The 24,411-nt window shown below is 36.7% G+C and overlaps 1 protein-coding gene across 1 annotated transcript in view; it reads left to right on the forward strand.

Moving 5' to 3' along the window:
* SPAG16 (sperm associated antigen 16) overlaps positions 1-24,411 on the forward strand; it is a 969,696-nt gene that overhangs the window by 142,849 nt on the left and 802,436 nt on the right. The window contains exon 10 of the mRNA XM_021702750.1: positions 10,949-11,076. Within this exon, the coding sequence (XP_021558425.1) occupies positions 10,949-11,076 (128 nt within the window). The remainder of the gene's footprint in view (positions 1-10,948; positions 11,077-24,411) is intronic.

Below are 24,411 nucleotides of genomic sequence, written 5' to 3' on the forward strand. Positions count from 1 at the left end.
GATTTTGATGGACTCCTGTCTCACATTTAGGTCTTTCAACCATTTGGAGTCTATTTTTGTGTGTGGTGTAAGGAAATGGTTCCATTTCATTCCTCTGCATGTGGCTGTCCAATTTCCCCAACACCATTTGTTGAAGAGACTGTCTTTTTTCCATTGGACGTTCTTTCCTGTTTTGTCAAAGATTAGTTGACCACAGAGTTGAGGGTCCACTTTTGGGCTCTCTATTCTGTTCCATTCATCATTGTGTCTGTTTTTGTGCCAGTACCATACTGTCTTGATGATTACAGCTTTGTAATAGAGCTTGAAGTCCGGAATTGTGATGCCACCAGCTTTGCTTTTCTTTTTCAACATTCCTCTGGCTATTCGGGGTCTTTTCTGGTTCCATACAAATTTTGGGATTGTTTGTTCCATTCCTTTGAAAAAAGTGGTTGGTATTTTGATAGGGATTGCATTAAATGTGTAGATTGCTCTAGGTAGCATTGACATCATCACAATATTTGTTCTTCCAATCCATGAGCATGGAACGTTTTTCCATTTCTTTGTGTCGTCCTCAATTTCTTTCATGAGTATTTCATAGTTTTCTGAGTACAGATTCTTTGCCTCTTTGGTTAGATTTATTCCTAGGTATCTTATGGTTTTGGGTGCAATTGTAAATGGGATCGACTCCTTAATTTCTCTTTCTTCTGTCTTGTTGTTGGTGTATAGCAATGCCACTGATTTCTGTGCAATAATTTTATACCCTGCCACTTTACTGAATTCCTATATGAGTTCTAGCAGTTTTGGGTGGAGACTTTTGGGTTTTCCACATAAAGTATCATATCATCTGCAAAGAGTGAGAGTTTGACTTCTTTGCCGATTTGGATGCCTTTTATTTCTTTTTGTTGTCTGATTGCTGTGGCTAGGACTTCTAGTACTATGTTGAATAGCAGTGGTGATAGTGGACATCCCTGCCGTGTTCCTGACCTTAGGGGGAAAGCTCTCTGTTTTTTCCCATTGAGAATGATATTCGCTGTTGGTTTTTCATAGATGGCTTTTATGATATTGAGGTATGTACCCTCTATGCCTATACTCTGAAGAGTTTTGATCAAGAAAGGATGCTCTACTTTGTCAAATGCTTTTTCTGCATCTATTGAGAGGATCATATGATTCTTGTTCTTTCTTTTATTAATGTATTGTATCACGTTGATTGATTTGTGGATGTTGAACCAAACTTGCAGCCCAGTAATAAATCCCACTTGGTTGTGGTGAATAATCCTTTTAATGTACTGTTGGATCCTATTGGCTAGTATTTTGGTGAGAATTTTTGCATCCATGTTCATCAGGGATATTGGTCTGTAATTCTCCTTTTTGATGGGGTCTTTGTCTGGTTTGGGGATCAAGGTAATGGTGACCTCATAAAATGAGTTTGGAAGTTTTCCTTCCATTTATGTTTTTTGGAACAGTTTCAGAAGAATTAATTCTTCTTGAAATGTTTGGTAGAATTCCCCTGGGAAGCCATCTGGCCCTGGGCTTTTGTTTTTTGGGAGATTTTTGATGACTGCTTCAATTTCCTTAGTGGTTATAGGTCTGTTCAGGTTTTCTGTTTTGGTAGTTTATACATCTTTAAGAATGCCTCCATTTCTTCCAGATTATCTAATTTGCTGGCATAAAGTTGCTCATAATATGTTCTTATAACTGTTTGTATTTCTTTGGTGTTGGTTGTGCTCTCTCCTCTTTCATTCATGATTTTGTTTATTTGGGTCCTTTCTCTTTTCTTTTGGTAAGTCTGGCCAGGGGTTTATCAATCTTGTTAATTCTTTCAAAGAACCAGCTCCTAGTTTCGTTGATGTGTCCTACTGTTCTTTTGGTTTCTATTTCATTGATTTCTGCTCTGATCTTTATTATTTCTCTTCTCCTGCTGGGTTTAGGCTTTATTTGCTGTTCTTTCTCCAGCTCCTTTAGGTGTAAGGTTAGGTTGTGTATTTGAGACCTTTCTTGTTTCTTGAGAGAGGCTTGTATTGCTATATACTTTCCTTTTAGGACTGCCTTTGCTGCATCCCAAAGATTTTGGACAGTTGTGTTTTCATTTTCATTTGTTTCCATGAATTTTTGTAATTCTTCTTTAATTTCCTGGTTGACCCATTCATTCTTCAGTAGGATGCTCTTTAACCTCTATGTATTTGAGTTCTTTCCGACTTTCCTCTTGTGATTGAGTTCTAGTTTCAAAGCATTGTGGTCTGAAAATATACAGGGAATGATCCCAATCCTTTGGTAGCAGTGGAGACCTGATTTGTGACCTAGGATGTGATCTATTCTGGAGAATGTTCCATGGGCACTAGAGAAGAATGTGTATTCTGTTGCCTTGGGATGGAATGTTCTGAATATATCTGTGAAGTCCATTTGGCCCAGTGTGTCATTTAAAGTCTTTATTTCCTTGTTGATCTTTTGCTTAGTTGATCTGTCCATTTCAGTGAGGGGAGGGGGGTGTTAAAGTCCCTTACTATTATTGTATTGTTATTGATGTGTTTCTTTGCTTTTGTTATTAATTGGCTTATATAATTGGCTGCGCCCATGTTAGGGGCATAGATATTTACAGTTGTTAGATCTTCTTGTTGGATAGACCCTTTAAGTATGATACGATGTCCTTCCTCATCTCTTAGTATAGTCTTTGGTTTAAAATGTAATTTGTCTGATATAAGGATTGCCACCCCAGCTTTTTTTGGTGTCCATTAGCATGGTAAATGGTTTTCCACCCCCTCACTTCCAATCTGGAGGTGTCTTTGGGTCTAAAATGAGTCTCTTGCAGATAGCATATCGATGGGTCATGTTTTTTTTATCCAATCTGATATCCTGTGTCTTTTGATTGGGGCATTTAGCCCATTTACATACAGGGTAACTATTGAAAGATAGGAATTTAGTGCCATTGTATTGCCTGTAAGGTGACTATTACTGTATATTGTCTGTGTTCCTTTCTGGTCTATTTTACTTTAAGGCTCTCTCTTTGCTTAGAGGACCCCTTTTAATATTTCTTGTAGGGCTGGTTTCGTGTTTGCAAATTCCTTTAGTTTTTGTTTGTCCTGGAAGCTTTTTCTCTCTCCTTCTATTTTCAATGACAGCCTAGCTGGATATAGTATTCTTGGCTGCATATTTTTCTCATTTAGTGCTCTGAATATATCATGCCAGTCCTTTCTGGCCTGCCAGCTCTCTGTGGATCGGTCTGTTGCCAGTCTAATGTTTCTACCATTGTAGATTACATATCTCTTCTCCCGAGCCGCTGTCAGGATTTTCTCTTTGTCTCTGAGACTCGTAAGTTTTACTATTAGATGTCAGGGTGTTGACCTATTTTCATTGATTTTGAGGGGGGTTCTCTGTGCTTCCTGGATTTTGATGCCTGTTTCCTTCCCCAAATTAGGGAAGTTCTCTGCTATAATTTGCTCCAATATACCTTCTGCCCCTCTCTCTCTTTCTTCTTCTGGGATCCCAATTATTCTAATATTGTTTCATCTTATGGTATCACTTATCTCTCGAATTCTGCCCTCGTGATCCAGTAGTTGCTTATCTCTGTTTTTCTCAGCTTCTTTACTTTCCATCATTTGGTCTTCTATATCACTGATTCTCTCTTCTGCCTCATTTATTCTAGCAGTTAGAGCCTCCATTTTTTATTGCATCTCATTAATAGCCTTTTTGATGCTGACTTGGTTAGATTTTAGTTCTTTTATTTCTCCAGAAAGGGTTTCTCTAATATCTTCTATGCTTTTTTAGACCAGCTAGTATCTTTATAATCATCATTCTGAACTCTAATTCTGACATCTTACTAATGTCCATATTGATTAGGTCCCTGGCAGTCAGTACTGCCTCTTGTTCTTTTTTTTTGAGGTGATTTTTTTCCATCTTGTCATTTTTGTCCAGAGGAGAACAGATGAATGAGAGAACAAAATGCTAACAGGGTAACAATGACCCCAGAACAGTATACAGTAAACAAATCAGAAGAGACCTGAAACTGGGGGAAAAGAAAGGGAAAGAAAGAAAATAGAAAAAGAAAAGGAAAATAAAAAGATTTTTTTAAAAAAAGAATATGATCAAATATGATCAGGCTGGTGAATAGATCTACCACATGGTAGATTTTGGGCATGTTTTCATCTGTTAGAAGAAACTGCCTCCCAATATTTTAAAGAAAGAAAAGCTTATATATGTACAAAAATAAGGGTAAATATGATGAAGGGATGGAATATGACTGTGAAGATGAAAATTATAAAAAATTTTATAAAAGGAATTGATAAGTTGGCTGAAAAAAGAAAGAAGAGAAATTTCAAAAAAAAAGGGGAGAATGTGATCAAGCATGAGACTAGAACAAAGCCATACACTAGAGATTTAGGGTATATTTTGTTCTGTTAGAAGAAACTGTATCCCAAAATTTTAAAGAGAGAACAACTTATATATATACCAAAAATAAGGTTAACTACTATGAAGGGATAGAATATGACTCTAAAAATGAAAAATAAAAAAGATTTTTAAAAAAAGGGATTGATAAGATGTTGGTTGAAAAAGGGAAAAAGAAAAATTAGAAAAAAAAAGGAAATTAAAAAAATTAACTTTGAAAGACTAAAGAATCAGGGGGAAAAAAGCCATAAATTCTATATGTTGTATTCCCGTAGTGCTGGCATTCTGCCATTCTCATTGATCGGTAAACTTGGTCTTGGCTGGTTGTTCTCGCTGATCTTCTGGGGGCCGGGCCTGTTGCCATAGTTCCCAAATGTCTTTGCTGGAGGCGGAATTGCCCCACCCTTGCCAGTTGGGCTAAGTAATCTGCTCGGGTTTGCTCTCGGGAGCTTTTGTTCCCTGCAAGCTTTCCATACAGCTCTGGAGGAGGAGAGTGAAAATGGTGGCCTCCCAGTCTCCGTCCCAGAGGAGCCGAGAACTCGGGGCCCCGCTCCTCATTGAGCTCCCAGAGAAAAGCCGTCAGTCACTCCCATCTCCCCGGTCTCCAGCCGCACTCCGTGCTCACCCGGCCTGTGACCGAGTTTCTATCTCTGGCACCCAACCCCGTGTGGAGTCTCCAAACCCAGCAGATCCCTGTGGTGCACTCCCGTGCCACTCCTCCTAGGGAAGGAAGGTGAGTCTCCCCGGATCTGCCACTTGTTGGGTCCCTGCTGGAGGAGCAGTGGCCTGACTGTGCCATGGATCAGGGTTTGTGACAACCCCGAGCTGAGGGCCCACGCCTGGGCTCCATCTCTGCAGCCGGCTTCCCTGCTCCGATCCCTGGGAGCTCTGCCGCACTCAGGCACCCCCGGTCTTTCTGTGACCCCGAGGGTCCTGAGACCACACTGTTCCAGCGAGGGTTCCCCCCGCCTCCGCTGCTTAGCCACTGGGGCAACGTCCCTCAGCCGAGCTGACTTCTAAAAGTTCCAATTTGGTGTGAACGGCTCTATCACTTGCCGGTAGTGGCTGACAGAGACCCCCTCCCTCGCCGTCTATCTTCCGGAATATCGCCTCGGATTCCCTTCTCCACACGTCCCACCTTCCAGAAAGTGGTCGCTTTTCTGTTCAGAGAGTTGCTGCTATTCTTTTCTTCGATCTCCTGTTGAGTTCTTAGGTGTTCAGACTGGTTTGATTCCTAGCTGGCTGAATTCCTGGGACCAGAGGAAATTTAGGTCGCCTACTTCTCCACCATCTTGCTACCTTTAGATAATGTAAATGGCTGATGATTAATCATAATCATTTCCCAACCATATTGGTCAATGTAAACAGCATTAGCTGCTGCAAGAGATAAGATGCAAATCCAAAGCCCTTTCACAGCAAAGGTTCGTTCTTAACTTGTGGATGGTGTGACTGTGTGGCTTTCCTCCATTCAGTGACACAGGGATGTGGACAGCCATCTGTCATCTACACCGTCTGTCATCTACATGGCCCTCCAAAGTCATTGTGGCAGGAGAAGAAAAATGGTGAACTATGTCAGGATGTTTAAAGGCTAGGACTGGAGGTGGCTTACATCATTCTTGCTCATATCCTGTTTCAAAACTCAGTCACTTTACCTCAGTTTAATTGCAAGGGAGGCAGGGAAATGCAGAGGAGCTTTCAGTAGTCTCTGCTACACCTACCAAAATTGGTTTATTTAAATAGTCATTTGAATCTAGGTATCATATCCAGGTAAGTGATGGTTTGAAAATACTTGGTACAGGGACACCCAAACACTTGGGTGTCCCAGTCGGTTGAGCATCAGGCTCTTGATTTCAGCTCAGGTCATGATCTCAGTGTTCTGGGATCAAGCCCTGCTTGGGCTCCTCACTCGGTGGGGAGTATGCATGTCCCTCTTCCTCCGCCTCTGCTGCTCCTTTTCTCTCTCTCTCTCTCAAATAATAAATAAAATCTTTAAAAAAAGGAAAGTATTAGGTACAAATTAAAGAGTGTTTCATACATGTAGGTCTAGTTTCCTTATATATATTACTTTATTTGAAAATTTAAGAAAAAAGCAATACATGCTTATGGTAAAATATTCAAACAGTAAAGAAAGATATAATATTAAAAGTAAATGATTCTCTTCCCTTTGTTCTGATATCCATTTACCACATCCATTCGTGACCACTGTTAGGTTTCTCTCTCTCTCTCAAGATGTTTTATACATACATTAGTGCTTATCTATGTAGATCCTTTTTATTTTTTAAAAATGGGATGATTTTATTTATATGCTATTGTGTACATTTCTTTTTAAGTTAATAATCTATCAAAGAGCTAATTCTCTATAAATACATATAAATTTAGAGTGATAATCAAAATATTTAACAACAATTATACCATGGGCACTGACCAATCAGAATGGATGCTGGATGTGAAATGGGAGAAAGGTCCTGGAGGCTCAGGTGTGCTAGCAATTACTTTAATTAGGGCATGATGGTGAATAAGTTGGGGGCAAGGGTTAGTACCCGAAGAAGGGGCTAGGGGTGGTGGAGGGAGAGGAACATGGAGGATATGCTCAGTTTCAATTGTTTGCAAGTAGTATGAATATCTTTCAGTATTTTAAGTATCAGCAAAGCCATACTGGTGCACTAGGGTTGTATCAGTCCATGGAATCCATCAATATAATGACAATATCTGCATTTAGTGATCTTAACTGCATATCTACTTCATTCCAATAGATTTATTGCTTATTTTTTCACCTTAATATCTTCTGCATATTTATACTCTAGCTTTTCTCAATGATGTAATTTTTCATTTATGCTGCTCCTTTGTGAGACTCTGAGTCCTTCAATGGAAGGAGTGTATTCCACTTTTGTTTTTGGTCTGGTAACTAACATAGTACCTGATACAGAATAAACATTCAAATGTTGAGTCAGTAATCTTGAACTTCAGGTTCAAAACTGGTCTGGGTAATTCCCTTGAATGTTAGATCAATGGAAAGCAAAGAACAAGATAGAGAAGCAGACATGAGTAGAATGGCATAGATACAGGGCCTGAAAGACACCTAGATACCTAAGAGGCTCCTGTGGAGGGAGGCCCAGTAGATAGTTTGGCTTCCTAATCAGGATAGATGCAGGGAATGCCTAACTGATACATCACTGAAATAGCAAGAGAGTTACCCATCCGGTTTTTCATCCTTTGAATATATAGGCAGGGAGACTATATTTGATTCCTACTGGCTGGCTAGTGAAGCAAGATTTCCTTTTATTATCGATCCTGGAACAAACAGAGATACTCAATAGTTAACTAGATATGGGACCGGGATTCTGACAGGTGGGATCATACTAAAATCTGCCTTAATCAATATCCCAGGAGAATATTAAACCTGAAAGTTGAGTTGGATAAAATATTTTATAATAAATAAATAGAGAATAATATAATTCATAATGAATTTATTAATTGGCTGAAATTAACATGTGCCACTAATTGCAGCAATAATAAAAATATCTGCAGAAATAGCTAATGATTATTAAAGATTTATTAGGTGCCAAGAATGTGATTACTGCTTTACAGAGATTATCTCACTTAATCCCCATAGCAGCCTATTAATCAGGTGTGATTTTGGTTGTATTTTACAGATAGAAAAATGCATCCTAAAAAGTTTGTTAAATAGCTTGTCTAAATTCACATGCTAGTATGTGGTGGAACTCAATCCCTAGGGAAAGCCAGGATTTTTTTTTTTTTCAGTCCTGACTTTTATTTCACATGGGGAACTTTAAAATAAATACCAACATCAGAGCCTTGCCCTGGGAAATTATTACTTAATTGGTCTGGGGTGGGATCCAGTGATACTGGTATTTTCTAAAAAGCTGCCTGATGATTTCAACGGGTAGGCAGAGTAAAGAACTACTGACCTATCAAAGCGTATTATTGAGAGTTTAGCTTTGCCCTCCAGTTGTACCTTGTCAATACAGAGAAATGATAATGGTATGTAGCTTGAACGAATAGTTTTAAAATTTATTTTACTCCCTCTGTTCTCTATGCACAGTCCTTATTTATGTATCCTGCATTTGCCTCACTGATCCTGCCTGTGCATTTATTTGCTTTTGTTTCCTGGAACATTTCAGTATACATACTGGGCGATGCAAAGGGTCTTACATTTTGCCTCTGCAAGTGCATTTATGTTTAGATAGGATTGCTGTTTCTAGGCCTTCACTGCTCTTAAAAATCTTCCTTTAAATAGTTGTTCAGGTATTATTATGTTTTCCTGTATTTTCAGCTATACCAAAGAGGCTGTAGCTGATTTGGTTTTATTAAGCTTGGTTGATTAGATTTTATTAAATGTCTCATTGTTTTAGTTTTATATAATGATTGGTTTAATAGTGCTTGTAAAAATTGCTGTGGATAATAAGTTTATGGTTCTAGATTTTTCCATGTAGTCAAAAAATTATATAAGACTGGATTCGGATTCACCTTGCTACATTTTCTGGCATAATAGTTTACCCTCCCTCCATTTCCAACCCAAGAAACATTATTAAAGTGAATTTTCATCACAATGATAGTAAAATGGATAAAAGGCATAAACATACATTTCAGAAAAGATGAAGTAAAAAAAGAAAAAAAGAAACACAAAAACTAAACCTAATCAATCAATTTAAGAAATGTCAATATTGTAGTTTTTATATGAATTAGCAACAATTTTCCCTAAGACTTTTTACCTTATAGATATAATATAATTTACATGTTTATCATTTTTATCGTCCATGGTGTCCTCATACTAGAATGCAATCTCCACAAGGAAGGGCATTTTGTCTATTTTGTTCAAAGACATAAGAGCTAAAACCAGTGCCTGTCATGAAGTAGACACTCAATGTTAAGTATTAGTCAAAGAAATAGTTTACTGAATGTATTATTTTATTTCAGTTATTTTTTTTTGTTTCAAGTTTTTATTTAAATTCTAGTTAGTTAACATATAGTATAATATTGGTTTCAGGAGCAGAATTTAGTGATTCATCACTTACATACAGCACCCAGTGCTTATTATAACACGTGCCCTCCTTAATACCCATTACCCATTTAGCCCATCCCTGAATGTATTATTTTAAATGTAAGTGTGTGTCTGTATGTATGGATAGCATTAACAAAGTTGTGGTGAATTGCACACAGTATTATATGACAGGCAGTATATAAATTCCTATAACATTTCTGAAGAGCAATCTGTGAAGAGGAATCATGTTTTTTGTTAAGTATTTTATTTAAATTATTTATACTTTTAGAATTGTGCTTTAAGAATATAATCAGTGAAGGGCAGATTTATAGACAGAAAAGTCTGTTCATAGCATTGATAATCATAAGGAAAACAAAGATAACTGAATGTTAAATAAAATATGGCATTTATTCTTTCAAAATAGACTAAATAGAGTGAAAATACAGCGGTACAATGTTAAACGAAAAATGGAGGGTGGATAATAGAATATGGTCTCAATTTTTTGAGGGACATATTATTACATCAAAGTGCTAATATTAATTATTAATATCTCTGTGGTGAAAATAAGATTTTTTAAATTTTTTTCTTTGTAGTATATGGAATGCATGATATTTCTATGTGAATATGTGTTACTTTGTTAATCAGAAAAATACTTCATTCATAAAAATTGGTTTTATCATTTTCTGACTCTAATATAACCTCCACAGGGGCAAGACTTTTTATCTGCTTTGTTCATTGGTGGATTCCCCATGCCTAGAATAATGTTTGGGATAAAGTAGCACTTATAAATATTTTTGAATGAATGAGTACACAAACAAATGATATACCTCCCTCTCTAAAGGCAATTCCAAAGCATTAAGAATAAGTTGATTGATTACTTCCTTCTTTTGTAGAGTTGAGCAATTAATCCATCCATTATTAAGTGTTAATTAAGTGCCTGTTTATAGCATATTTTCCTTCCACTGTTACTTTCTCATGGACTAAAAATGATCTTTGATCTCCAGTTACAATTGCTTGGCAGATGTGGATCCTACTGTATGTGAGATTTAAAATAATTATGACAAATATTTTACCTTTAGTAAGTGCCTTTAAATTAGCCCTGTGTTTTCAGGTTTAAGAAGAAAACTATAATTAATCCAATAATTTATGTTATTATTCTGTTTCCCAGTGACAGTGTTTTTGGTTCACCATTTATAGAAGACAAAAGGGGTATAAGAATAATCACAGATTTTGCTGACATTACTGTTGGGGATGGAAACTTATTGAAAAAGGACAATTGACCAATAATATAAGACAATACCATATTGTACTTCATTGTAATTTAATAGGGGATGTTTTTAAATAATTTTTCCATGTTGCATGCGGTTTAGACTTATGCAAAAAGATATGTGCCTTATTTAACATTTTATCTTTTTTGCATGCTTTCTCAAAACTAGAATAGGAAATGAAGGACTTAAGGTAACTCCTGAGGGAATATAATAGTAATATTTATGTTGTAATTTAATATTAAATAAGATGGTATCAATGTGTAGTGTACAGTGATATGGCTATTTTACACATAGCTCTTGCTTTTTCTTTTTCCTCTAGGATTCAGAATTTCCCACAGATATGCAACCAAATCCAAACCTGTATTTATGTAAAGAAAATATTGGTCCAGCAAAATTTGACTACAAGCTGAATAACATTTTTAGACTTCATGAGCTTCCAGTGAGCTGGTAGGATTCTTGATGTTTTATTAATGCCTTTGGGATTTTATTGTCATGTCTAAATTGTGTTGCTCTTATAGTCATTCATGGTCAAAGTGGTTTGCTCTTAGCCTGTTTCCAAATTGCTACTCATAACAGCAAAAGAATCTGCTTATAGCTGCTGCAAGAATCTTAAAACTAATTGGTTTAGGCACTTGGTGGCAGTGCAGACTAAGGGCACTATTGTGTGTATTTATTGTAGAGGTTGTGTGTGTAGGCTTGAAGCACAGATCATCGTTTCTAGAGAGGTTTGTAGGATTTCTTTTAAAGATGGGATCTCAGCAACTATGCATTTCATTTGATTATTTTACTTACAGTTTTACCAATTAATGTTTTGTCCTCATTAACAAATCATTTATTTTGTTTTTGAAGACTATAGTTTTGTGAACCATAATCACATCAGTTTAAAGACAAATCTTATTACTTGGTATTTATTAAAATGCATTATTTTATGAATCTGCATATTTACATATATATGGGAAACTTATTTTGAGTTTTATAAAATTTTTACTCATATTCAGTTTTCAAGAAAAATATTAATGTGGATAATCTGTATATATATATTCTATCATATAGTTCTGTGGTATATTAAAATTTTAGGAGTAGCTTTTATATATGATCATGGATATATCATTTTAATTATGGTTTAGGTAAGTAATATTATTTTTTTACATTTGTTCATATATTCTCAAGTTTATGTCATCAATCTTCAAGAAATTTTAGATTTGTAAAAAATATGTGGCAAACATAATGTAATTGCTCTTATTGTATTTAATGAGGACAAATGTCTCAGAATAAAATGTTAACCAACTCTAATAACTTACATACAGTGACCTGTGGTGAGTATTTTTTTTTTTCTTTTGCAAACTTTTCTCTGCTCCCAATGACTGGATGTGTTATTTATTTTCTAAATCCTATGTGTTTGATTATTTCCATGTAGCAAGAATATTTATTGTCTGTGGTATCTTACAAGTACAGCAGATATGATCTTATCTGCCCTGATCAAAACCAGTAAGTTAATGAATTGAAAGGGTCTGTTAGTAAAGGAAGCCATAAAAATGACACATTCATACCTTAACTATTCTACTTGGACTTAAAACAATGCATTTACATTCCCATGCCAGTCTTTTGATGTAAGGCCATGGCTTTTTCTTTGATTAAGTGACTATTGATTGGAATTCTACACCGTATTTCTTGCATAAGCTATACAAATAATGTATTGCTTACAGTTTCAATTTTGTGATTTCCTTAATCTGGAACAAGAACTTGAGACACCCGGAAGAAGATCCTCTCACCTTTCCATAGCATTAATTTAATTTTCATTGAGAGCAGCTCTCCTTATCACACTCATATTTCATCACCTTGATTAATCTTTAATTACATTACAATAGCAAGCCCAACTGGCTTATAAGGAGGGTTAGTAACAAACTCCTTGGAACTCTGTGTAATCATGGACCTTAGCTGGTGGGCGGAGCCTGTGCTGGTCTACGGGGGCATGGTCTGAGAGCTCTGAGCAATCAAGGTGCAATGAGCACAACTAGTGTGTTTTACAGAGAAAATAACAAATGCTGGTCAATCCAACAATTAAGTTGAGGTTAAGGGAAAAACTTCTATTAAATGAAAATGAAGAGAAGATAAGGAGGGAAATATTTAACTTTTAGTAAAAGACAAAATCTGGATTTCAGCTTCATTTCCAGCCTTTCGAAAGACAGCTGCCCTGGTAACTACTACTACTACTACCACCAGGGAATAATTTCTCTGTCACAATTTTCACTAGTTAGCCCATTAGGAGAGAAGACTAACATTATAAGTTAGGCAGTAAAAAAAAAAAAAAAATCAATCACTAGTAGAAAGAATAATCACTAATCTTCTAGAGTAACATACCTCAAAGGAGGAATAAGCTATGACTTTGGGACAACTCATTTACCTGAGACTTTTCTTGCCTGTCTTCTTCATTTCCAGTTTGTCTCAGTTGCTACTTCCTTATACCACTGTTTCTTCATTGTCACATGCTTGCTTCCTCCCCACTATTTTATTCTACTTCTTTCTCTATACTGTCATTCTATGCTACCAACCATTAACTAGCCATAATATAAAATTCAGTTATAAATTTTCAGTGTTTCTCAAATAATTTTGTATTCTCTATTAATTTTAAAACCAAATCACTCACTCCCAGACCCCACATACACACACAGAAGGGTTTGGTACTTTATGGTTCTGTAATAAAATGTTTATTGACTTCTTTAAGGAATAAAGAAAAGGCTTTTGTTTTATAAGTAACTATTTTTGTTTGTCAGTTACCATCAACAGAAATTAAGTTCTTCCTCTGTGGTGTATAGATTTCTTAATCAAAATAATAATAATAATAATAATAATAATAATACTAAAAGTATCAGTAATAACAATAAGCATCTATAAATGCTAGAATTCAGCTGGTTTATACATGCTATATTTAACCTTTGTATTTCTATAGGGCATTTATTATTTTCCCACTTCTCTCTCTCTCTCTCTCTCACACATGCACACACACACACACACACACACACACACACAAATGAAGCTCAGAGATTTTGAGAGTCACAGAGAAAGAATTTGTATCAGGTCTGGTTAACTCAAAAGCAAACCCCTAAACAGTGAATAAGCCATGTAATTATTTTAAAGAAAAATACTGAGGAAATAGTGTCTATTTTTACATACAAGTTTGCCAGTAACATACAACTATATAATGTATGAGTTTGGCCAATATCCTTTTTTCCCTTGATAATTGCTTTAAACTTAGATATTAAAATAATTAATTAGATTGTATTTATATACAGAATTTGTTAATTATATGTTTTTTCCTTGGAAAAACAGCTATATTAAAATGTATTTTTACTGTTTTTCTAACAAAGTCAAAATAAAATAAATGCATATTAAATTCCAGATAATTTAAAAATTCTTAATGTTGTACTAATTTGCATTTTTATAGAGTTCAATTTCATAGGTCGAAGAACCAGAAGGATTTTAAATCAGATTAGTTAAGAGAATTTTTAAGTTCTGATTTTACGGTAGAAGTCTTTTTCCTACTTTCACAGGATGGTTCCTTTCAGCATAGAAAATGTCCTTCAGTAACTCCTGTTAGTTAAAAATACTTTTTTTTTTTCTTGGCCAGACAAGCCCCCACCACACCTATGCTGTTTCCTTAGAAGCTGCTCTGCTCATTTCACCAAAAAGGTTGGCAGCAGTGCAGATGGCACTAACATCCTCTACTTGTTCTTTCTGTTCTCCCCTCCAGTGGAGTTTCCTTTCTTTCCTCTGCCCTGAAGCTAGTTTTGTCAGTCATTTGCTCTTTCAGTGCCTACCACCAGTCCCACTTAACTGTTCTTGTTTTCTTCACCTCTCAGGTTCAGTCAATACAACCTACCACACCTGCTTTTCCTATCCTGACTCCCATTATTTGTATGGTCCTGGTTTTCCTGCTGACTCCCAAGCTGTCCTGCTCAGCATCTTCAGGGGGAGGTTCCTTTCTGCCAGACTTCTGGTTGATTGATTCAGCCTCCCTCCACTCCTTCCTGGCTCAGCCCTACAGCTTCTTCTTCTCACTGCTACACTTCCCCAGGTGGCCTCTTCCATCCTCACGCTATAAATACTCTCCATATGGTGATAATCCCCATGGTGATCTCTCTACCATTGACTTCTCCCCTGAACTTCGGTATCTAATAAATTTCTCCAAAATGTTATGCCCAGAAAGAATTCTTTTTCTTTTTCTGCCAGAAAACCTGGTCTTCTAATCTTCCTCATTTTTGTAAAAGCAAAATGTGAACTTCTGTGAATTTACTCAAGCTAAAGGCCTAGGAGTCATTGGGATTGCTCATTCTCTCACCCTGCATTTCCCACCATTAAATCTACCATTAAGTCTGATAGACACTTCCTCCAGAATACATTTATATATTTTATATCTCTCCTATTTCAAAAGCCTACTAATTCACCCTACCTTACCCTATAATAATTCACTCCCTTCACAATAACCAAATAGATCTTTTAAAAATATAAATCAGGCCATAAGATTCCCTGCTTTAAATACAATAATGTCTTCCCCTTATTTTAAAATAAAATCCAAACTTCATCATGTGGCATACCAGGCTCTGCAAGTCGTCTCCTGCCTACCTCTGGCCAGATGCTCCCTCACATTCCCTGCCCAGTACCCTCTGCCACCTCAGTCTCCGCACTATTCTGCAAACATGCCGCATTTACTTCTGCCCCAGGTCTGTGTACTAGTTTCTTCCCTCTACTTGCGTTGTTACACCTCTCATTTTTGCATGTGTGACTTTTCATCTCTAATATCTCAGCTCAAATATTACCTACCCAGAGAGGCAGTTCTTAAAAAATGTAGCTAATACTTCTCTCTTCATTCCTCTAGTCATGCTCAATCCCATCATTCTACTTTATTTCCATCATGGTTCTCCATAGGCATGCCATGCATCATAAATTTTAAAGTATTATTTATTTATTTATTTATTTTTTATTCTTATGTTAATCCCCATACATTACATCATTAGTTTTAGATGTAGTGTTCCATGATTCATTGTTTGTGCATAACACCCAGTGCTCCATGCAGAATGTGCCTTCCTCAATACCCACCACCAGGCTAACCCATCCTCCCACCCCCCTCCCCTCTAGAACTCTCAGTTTGTTTTTCAGAGTCCATCGTCTCTCATGGTTTGTCTACCCCTCCGATTTCCCCCGCTTCATTCTTCCTCTCCTGCTACCTTCTTCTTCTTCTTCTTTTTTTTTTTTAACATATATTGCATTATTTGTTTCAGAGGTACAGATCTGAGATTCAACAGTCTTGCACAATTCACAGCACTTACCAGAGCACATATCCTCCCCAGTGTCTATCACCCAGTCACCCCATCCCTCCCACCCCACCCCCACTCCAGCAACCCTCAGTTTGTTTCCTGCGATTAAGAATTCCTCATATCAGTGAGGTCATATGATACATGTCTTTCTCTGTTTGACTTATTTCGCTCAACATAATGCCCTCCAGTTCCATCCACGTCATTGCAAATGGCAAGATCTCATTCCTTTTGATGGCTGCATAATATTCCATTGTATATATATACCACATCTTCTTTATCCATTCATCTGTTGATGGACATCTTGGCTCTTTCCACAGTTTGGCTATTGTGGACATTGCTGCTATAAACATCGGGGTGCACATACCCTTTCGGATCCCTACTTTTGTATCTTTGGGGTAAATACCCAGTAGTGCAGTTGCTGGATCATATGGTAGCTCTATTTTCAACTTTTTGAGGAACCTCCATACAGTTTTCCAGAGTGGCTGCACCAGCTTGCATTCCCAACAGCAGTGTAGGAGGGTTCCCCTTTCTCCGCATCCCCGCCAACATCTGTCGTTTCCTGACTTGTTAATTTTAGCCATTCTGACTGGTGTGAGGTGGTATCTCATTGAGGTTTTGATTTGGATTTCCCTGATGCCGAGCGATATTGAGCGCTTTTTCACGTGTCTGTTGGCCATTTGGATGTCTTCTTTGGAAAAATGTCTGTTCATGTCTTCTGCCCATTTCTTGATTGGATTCTTTGTTCTTTGGGTGTTGAGTTTGATGAAATCTTTATAGATTTTGGATAGTAGCCCTTTATCTGATACGTCATTTGCAAATATCTTCTCCCATTCTGTCGGTTGTCTTTTGGTTTTGTTGACTGTTTCCTTTGCTTTGCAAAAGCTTTTTATCTCGATGAAGTCCCAATAGTTCATTTTTGCCCTTGCTTCCCTTGCCTTTGGTGATGTTTCTAGGAAGAAGTTGCTTCGGCTGAGGTCAAAGAGGTTGCTGCCTGTGTTCTCCTTTAGGATTTTGATGGACTCCTGTCTCACATTGAGGTCTTTCAACCATTTGGAGTCTATTTTTGTGTGTGTTGTAAGGAAATGGTCCAGTTTCATTCTTTTGCACGTGGCTATCCAATTTTCCCAACACCATTTGTTGAAGAGACTGTCTTTTTTCCATTAGACATTCTTTCCTGCTTTGTCAAAGATGAGTTGACCATAGAGTTGAGGGTCCATTTCTGGGCTCTCTATTCTGTTCCATTGATCTATGTGTCTGTTTTTGTGCCAGTACCATGCTGTCTTGATGATGACAGCTTTGTAATAGAGCTGGAAGTCCAGAATTGTGATGCCGCCAGCTTTGCTTTTCTTTTTCAACATTCCTCTGGCTATGCGGGGTCTTTTCTGGTTCCATACAAATTTTAGGATTATTTGTTCCATTTCTTTGAAAAAAGTGGATGGTATTTTGATGGGGATTGCATTGAATGTGTAGATTGCTCTAGGTAGCATTGACATCTTCACAATATTTGTTCTTCCAATCCATGAGCATGGAATGTTTTTCCATTTCTTTGTGTCTTCCTCAATTTCTTTCATGAGTATTTTAGAGTTTTCTGAGTACAGATCCTTTGTGTCTTTGGTTAGATTTATTCCTAGGTATCTTATGGTTTTGGGTGCAATTGTAAATGGGATCGACTCCTTAATTTCTCTTTCTTCTGTCTTGTTGTTGGTGTATAGGAATGCCACTGACTTCTGTGCACTGATTTTATATCCTGCCACTTTACTGAATTCCTATATGAGTTCTAGCAGTTTTGGGGTGGAGACTTTTGGGTTTTCCACATAAAGTATCATATCATCTGCAAAGAGTGAGAGTTTGACTTCTTCTTTGCCAATTTGGATGCCTTTTATTTCTTTTTGTTGTCTGATTGCTGTGGCTAGGACTTCCAATACTATGTTGAATAGCAGTGGTGATAGTGGACATCCCTGCCGCATTCCTGACCTTAGGGGGAAAGCTCTCAGTTTTTCCCCATTGAGAATGATATTTGCTGTAGGTTTTTCATAGATGGCTTTTATGATATTGAGGTATGTACCCTCTATGCCTATACTCTGAAGAGTTTTGATCAAGAAAGGATGCTGTACTTTGTCAAAAGCTTTTTCTGCATCTATTGAGAGGATCATATGATTCTTGTTCTTTCTTTTGTTAATGTATTGTATCACATTGATTGATTTGTGGATGTTGAACCAACCTTGCAGCCCTGGGATAAACCCCACTTGGTCGTGGTGAATAATCCTTTTAATGTACTGTTGGATCCTATTGGCTAGTATTTTGGTGAGAATTTTTGCATCCATGTTCATCAGGGATATTGGTCTGTAATTCTCCTTTTTGATGGGGTCTTTGTCTGGTTTTGGGATCAAGGTAATGCTGGCCTCATAAAATGAGTTTGGAAGTTTTCCTTCCATTTCTATTTTTTGGAACAGTTTCAGAAGAATAGGTATTAATTCTTCTTGAAATGTTTGGTAGAATTCCCCTGGGAAGCCATCTGGCCCTGGGCTTTTGTTTTTTGGGAGATTTTTGATGAGTGCTTCAATTTCCTTAGTGGTTATAGGTCTGTTCAGGTTTTCTATTTCTTCCTGGTTCAGTTTTGGTAGTTGATACATCTCTAGGAATCATCCATTTCTTCCAGGTTATCTAATTTGCTGGCATAGAGTTGGTCATAATATGTTCTTATAATTGTTTGTATTTCTTTGGTGTTGGTTGTGCTCTCTCCTCTTTCATTCATGATTTTGTTGATTTGGGTCATTTCTCTTTTCTTTTTGATAAGTCTGGCCAGGGGTTTATCAATCTTGTTAATTCTTTCAAAGAACCAGCTCCTAGTTTTGTTGATCTGTTCTACTGTTCTTTTGGTTTCTATTTCATTGATTTCTGCTCTGATCTTTATTATTTCTCTTCTCCTGCTGGGTTTAGGCTTTATTTGCTGTTCTTTCTCCAGCTCCTTTAGGTGTAGGGTTAGGTTGTATACTTGACACCTTTCTTGTTTCTTGAGAAAGGCTTGTATTGCTATAAAGTATTTTATAAAAGTAAAAAAAAAAAAGAACATGAAATGTTAGTGCTTTTCTAGTGTATGTGTGGCAAACTGGCTAGATGCTCACCAACCCAGTTTTCTCTTCCTTGGGCCCATTGGAAGATTACATCTCCCAGCCTTCTTAACTAAGCTAAACTGTGTGATACCAATTCTGACCAAAGCCAGTGTACACCACTACCAGACCCATCCCCTAAAGCTTCCATTGGTATTATGCTGTCTCCATCCTCATTTTCCTAGCTGGAATCAAAGGACTTTGAAAGTGATGAATCACATGCTAGAAGGAACATGTGTTCTTGAGTCATCTGTTGCTTGTTGAGTTCCCGACCTTCATCAAGCTTTGTCTATGGTACTGCTTTAATTGCCCTGACCAATGCACTATATTTCTGTGAAAACAGAGGAGTTAGGCTATGTAAGATGAATGAAATAAGATTTAAAAAGGCTGATAGTACTTTCATATTTACTCATTCATTCAAGAAAAATTTATTGAGCGTTTATCAGGCACTATTGTGGGCAATTAACTAAATACACAGAAATCTGTTCCCAGGGAGCTTATATTTGTTGTAAGGAACAGGTAATAAACCAATAATGAACACATCTATGCTATGGTATGTTTGATGGCCATAAGTGCTGGAGAAAAACGTAAAGGAGGACACAGGGAAATGGAGTGCAGGATGGCTTCAGGTTTAAAGAGAGAAGCCAGGGCTGTTCTGAGAAGGTGACATATAATGGAAACCTGAAGTTAGGTGAGGAAGTGAGACATGCAGAGAACTAAGGATGGAAATCAGAGTTGGGGGAACAGCAAATGCAAAGCTCTTAAGATGGGAACATGTCCAAAATGTTCCAAGAAGGAGACTAGGATAAACAGAGTAGGTGAGCTTAGAAAAGAGGAGGAGAAAATGAAGTTAGGTACTTGGAGACCAAAAAGGGTTTGACTTAAGGGCCTTCTAGATGGCAGTAAAGAGAACATTGAATTTTATTCTGAGAATGCTGGAAAGCTCTTGGAGGACTTTGAAAATTACCTGATTTGATTTACATAACAGGATCACTATGACTGCTGTGTGGATATTAGACTGTCATAGGGGTTAAGGGTAGGTAGAAGCTGGCAGACTGGTTAGAAACTATTTCAATAATCCAAGAGAGTTATGAAGATTTTCTGGGCTAGGATGACAATGGTATAGAGGCTAAATGGTAAGATTTTTATTTTTTGATGAGAAAATCAACAGGATTTTCTGATAGGCTGGACGTGGAGTGAGAGAGAGGATTTAAAGATGAGTCAGTCCAAGGTTTTTGGTCAGAGCCAATGAAGATACAGTGGCCATTAATTTTTAAGGGAAAAGGTAAGGGAGGGGAAGCTTTGGAATCTGGAACTGGGCATTTTATGTTTGGGATGCCTATTAAACTTCCAAGTAGGCTTAGATTTGGATGAGACCTCTTAGAGTGTACTGTGAACACAATCACAACTGTGTACACCATCTGGCAAGTGGTTAGATTCATGTCAGCTCTATTCCATGCCCTTCCATGGAAGCAGACACCAGAAATAAAGATAAAGTGACTAAATAACTTCTAATGCAAAAAAGGGGGCATTTTAGAAGTGTAATTTTTAGACATGGGTCAATATAAAGCTTAATTTCTCTTATTGTTTTGGCTATAAATTATATATGCTTATAAGAAACTGCTAGTTATATTTTAAAATGTGAGTTTTCAAATTAAATATTAAATTGCTTTTATGACTATAAATTTAACTGGTATTTTATAACGTATATTTAAAATAAATTTAAATGATATTGTAATTGGTATGATGTTTATATTCTCCAAACAGGCAAAGAACTTGCAGTTTCTTGAAGCTTCAAGAAAATTCTCTTTAGGAGGATAATAATTATATACAGATAAAAAAATGTGTGTAATCATTGTGTATAAGTAGTGTACAGAATACTTTAAAACACTTTTTACACTATGAGGATATATTCTGCTGGTTTTGTAGTTTACAATATAATAAGGTATTCCATTAACTTCCATTAAATAATGATAATATTTATGCCATTACCTTTTAAGAAGGAAGAGGTACATGAGTTTACAGTAAATGTAAACATACATTTTAATGATCTGTTTATGTTTTTTGGGTGTGTTCCATGAATAAATATATCATCTAATTAGGAGATTAGATTTTCAATTTATTTCAGATTATCTTTAGTGCCCTTGCATGTATCTGTCTTTAGCTTTAAACTAACTTTGTCTAGACACTTTGGGTTTGTTGAGCAGCTGTCATCTTCCAGAAGATGTTCTGACTTGTTTTTTGGGTCAGCTTACAGCTAAAATTATGGAAAGGTCTTTTCACTGGTCACAGATGATGCACAAAGCATTTTCAATTCTGGTGTTTCATAAACTCAGAGAGAAGACAGTTGCCCTTCTGGGGCTATAACAGTTTTTCATTCTGTTTTAATTATCTAGATCCATAGTAATAACCACAGTGACTTACAAGAAGGCATTGCTAGACATATTATAATTATATATAGCAATTTTTTGTAGTGCCAAAAATGTATAAAAATCCCACCTATTAACTAAGGTTGGTAAAAACAAAACGATGCTTGTCTCCCTTAGGACATCCATGTTTCAGTTTTTAGAACAAGCAAGTCATTCAGTTTTTGCGTAAAACTTTTTCTGGAATATATTATTATGATAAGGCAAGTCAAATTTCCATGAAATGACATTGCAGTAATAATATTCCAGTAAACATGGAAACCATGTCTCACTCCACTTTCTGGCTTAGCTAAATACTGGTATTGCCTATTACCTACTGTGTGATAGAAAGGGAAATGAAAGTTAAAAACAAAGGTAAAAAACAAAAACAAAAACAAAAAAACAAAGGTTAATCTTTGTAATGTAGAATGTCAGGGAAGATGGTTAGAACAAGTACCAATATATATGTTTGTTTTATTTAGTATTTTATTCAGATTTTCAAACTATATAATATTCACACATATACTTGTAATTCAGTTTAATTAATTAGAGGTGGCAAGACTTGATGAAGTATAAGTAATCAGTGGTTCCAGCGATTTCTGCCATTACTTGATGGGTTGCCTCACTTAAACTTGCCAAGACCTTTTCTTTAAAAGTTGATGCATGTGGAATGGTATCTAATAATTTATTTTTTCTTGCTATTCACAATTATATGGTGAATGGATTGTAAACATTAGTGCTTGTGCTGATGGGTTTTAATCTTAAACAATTTCAGCAATTTTTTATATGACCATGACTAGGTTGATATTGTCATATTTATTTTATATTATTTTTTCATATCAATGGCATTTCACAATCTAAGAGTAAATAATAGAACTTTTTATTAGATTTATGCACCCAACGTATTTAACAATATTTATGCTCTGAATTCAACTTTAATTTAAAATGACTGACATTATCTCAGTGTGATAACTGTTAATTCAGAGTACCTCATAAAATAGGACATCCAACTTGCATGTTTTGTGAGCACCTCAAATTTAGCAGGTCTCAAAGCCAATTCCCTATTCCACCATCCCCTTCCTCTCCACCTTCACCTTCTTTCTTCCATTTTGGTTAGTGACATTATCATCCATATAATCACCTAAGATGATCTGTGAATCTTAAGTCCTTTTTACCACTTACTATTACATTCAGTCAATCACTTAAGACTGTATATTCTATATCCAAAATGAGTTGAGCAGCCATTTATTTCAGCCAAAGTCCATCATTTGTCACTAAGCTCCCCTAATAGCTTCCTACTAGTCTCTCTGCCTCCAATTGTTCTACCAATTAGAACTTATCTCCTCTACTGCCATTATAGTACTCTTTCTAAAAATGACTTGATATTTTATTTCTGCTTTAAAATCTTTAATTGTATTTTAAGACCTCAAGACACATTTGGCTCTTCCCAATCTAGCTCTAGCCTATTTTTCTAGCTCTGTTGTACCCCTTGCTTCTGTACCACTATGTTCTACATTCAGTGAAATCTTTTCACATGTTTATATCTTGGCTCACATTCCTTTGGCTGGAATGTATGTACCTCCTTTTCGCTCTTTGCAAATACTCAAGCAACCTAAAAAAATCCCTATCTATAAACCAAACCTCCTTTCTGTTCTCTTGGTCCTAGATACATAATGTAAGGACACATATGTCCTGTTGAATCACATAATGTGTCTATTTCTCTCAACCTCTCATCAAGGACTCTTGAGGACATAGATCATGTCTCCTTGTGAATAGCACCTGACATGTAGGATGTGCATAATATCCGTTGAAGGAATGAATGCATGGATTTGAGTGAAAATATTATGTGCAGTCATAATTCTCTAGCCAACTTTTAAAAATATAGTATCCACTTATAATCTAGGTATCACCTGATGTCACCTTTTCCTTTAAATTTAATTTCACTTGGATGTCCAGTGATTTCTGTGAATGCCTGTGATCTAAGTTTCCTATTTACAGTCATACTCTATGCAAACAGGGAGGCTATAAACACCACTCTCACAGTTCTTAGAGTGACTTTAGTCATGCACTCACAGCTCAGTTCTCTCACATTTGGTGGGAGGCACAAAAGAGGCCACTTTAATACAGCCTGCTTTATTTGCCGGACACTGGTTTCCTTGCTCTTGCATGTCTGTCTCCTCAACAGTCAGCCCCCCATCCTCATATGTACTTTCTTCTCCCAGTTCCCAGACTTCTGATTTTTTAGAAGTATTCCTAACACACTCACTGGATTCTTGACTCTTCTGCTTTTCCCTCACATACTTGGCCTCCTTGATTTGCTTCTGAAATCTGACAGCTGAGTAACTTTTAACCCTGACCTTGGTGACCCAGAACTTGTGCTTTCACTCAGTCATCTCCCAAATCAATTCCTTAGCTGTCCAACCTGAGTTTCCAAATTTTTCTCCATTTGAGGAGTGAGGATATTCCTGACAAATCTGAAGAATGCTTTTGGAAAAAATTGAACCACAAATATAAATTTAGAATATATTGCCTATTCTTGTTTTTTAAGATTTTATTTATTTATTTGAGAGGGGGGAGAGAGAGAGAGAGAGAGAAAGCATGAGAGAAAGCACGAGAGTGGGGAGGGTCAGAAGGAGAAGCAGACTCCCGCTAAGCAGGGAGCCCAACACGGGGCTCAATCCAGGGACACCGGGTTCATGACCTGAGCCTAAGACAGAGGCTTAATGGACTGAGCCACCCAGGTGCCCTATATTGCCTATTCTTAAATGATTCCATGTACTGAGGACTTTTCAATTGATAAAGAGTATGTGAAAAGGAACATTAGGCATTTTATGTATCCCCAACATATGAATGTCTTAGATACAGGGTAGGGGACAGTAAAAATATAGTCAAAGTCTCCTTCCTTTTCCAATGAGATCATTACTGAGGAGGAGGGGAATTGATTTGGTCAAG

Source organism: Neomonachus schauinslandi, chromosome 3 (assembly GCF_002201575.2).
Source record: "Neomonachus schauinslandi chromosome 3, ASM220157v2, whole genome shotgun sequence".
Classification (NCBI taxonomy): Eukaryota; Metazoa; Chordata; class Mammalia; order Carnivora; family Phocidae; genus Neomonachus; species Neomonachus schauinslandi.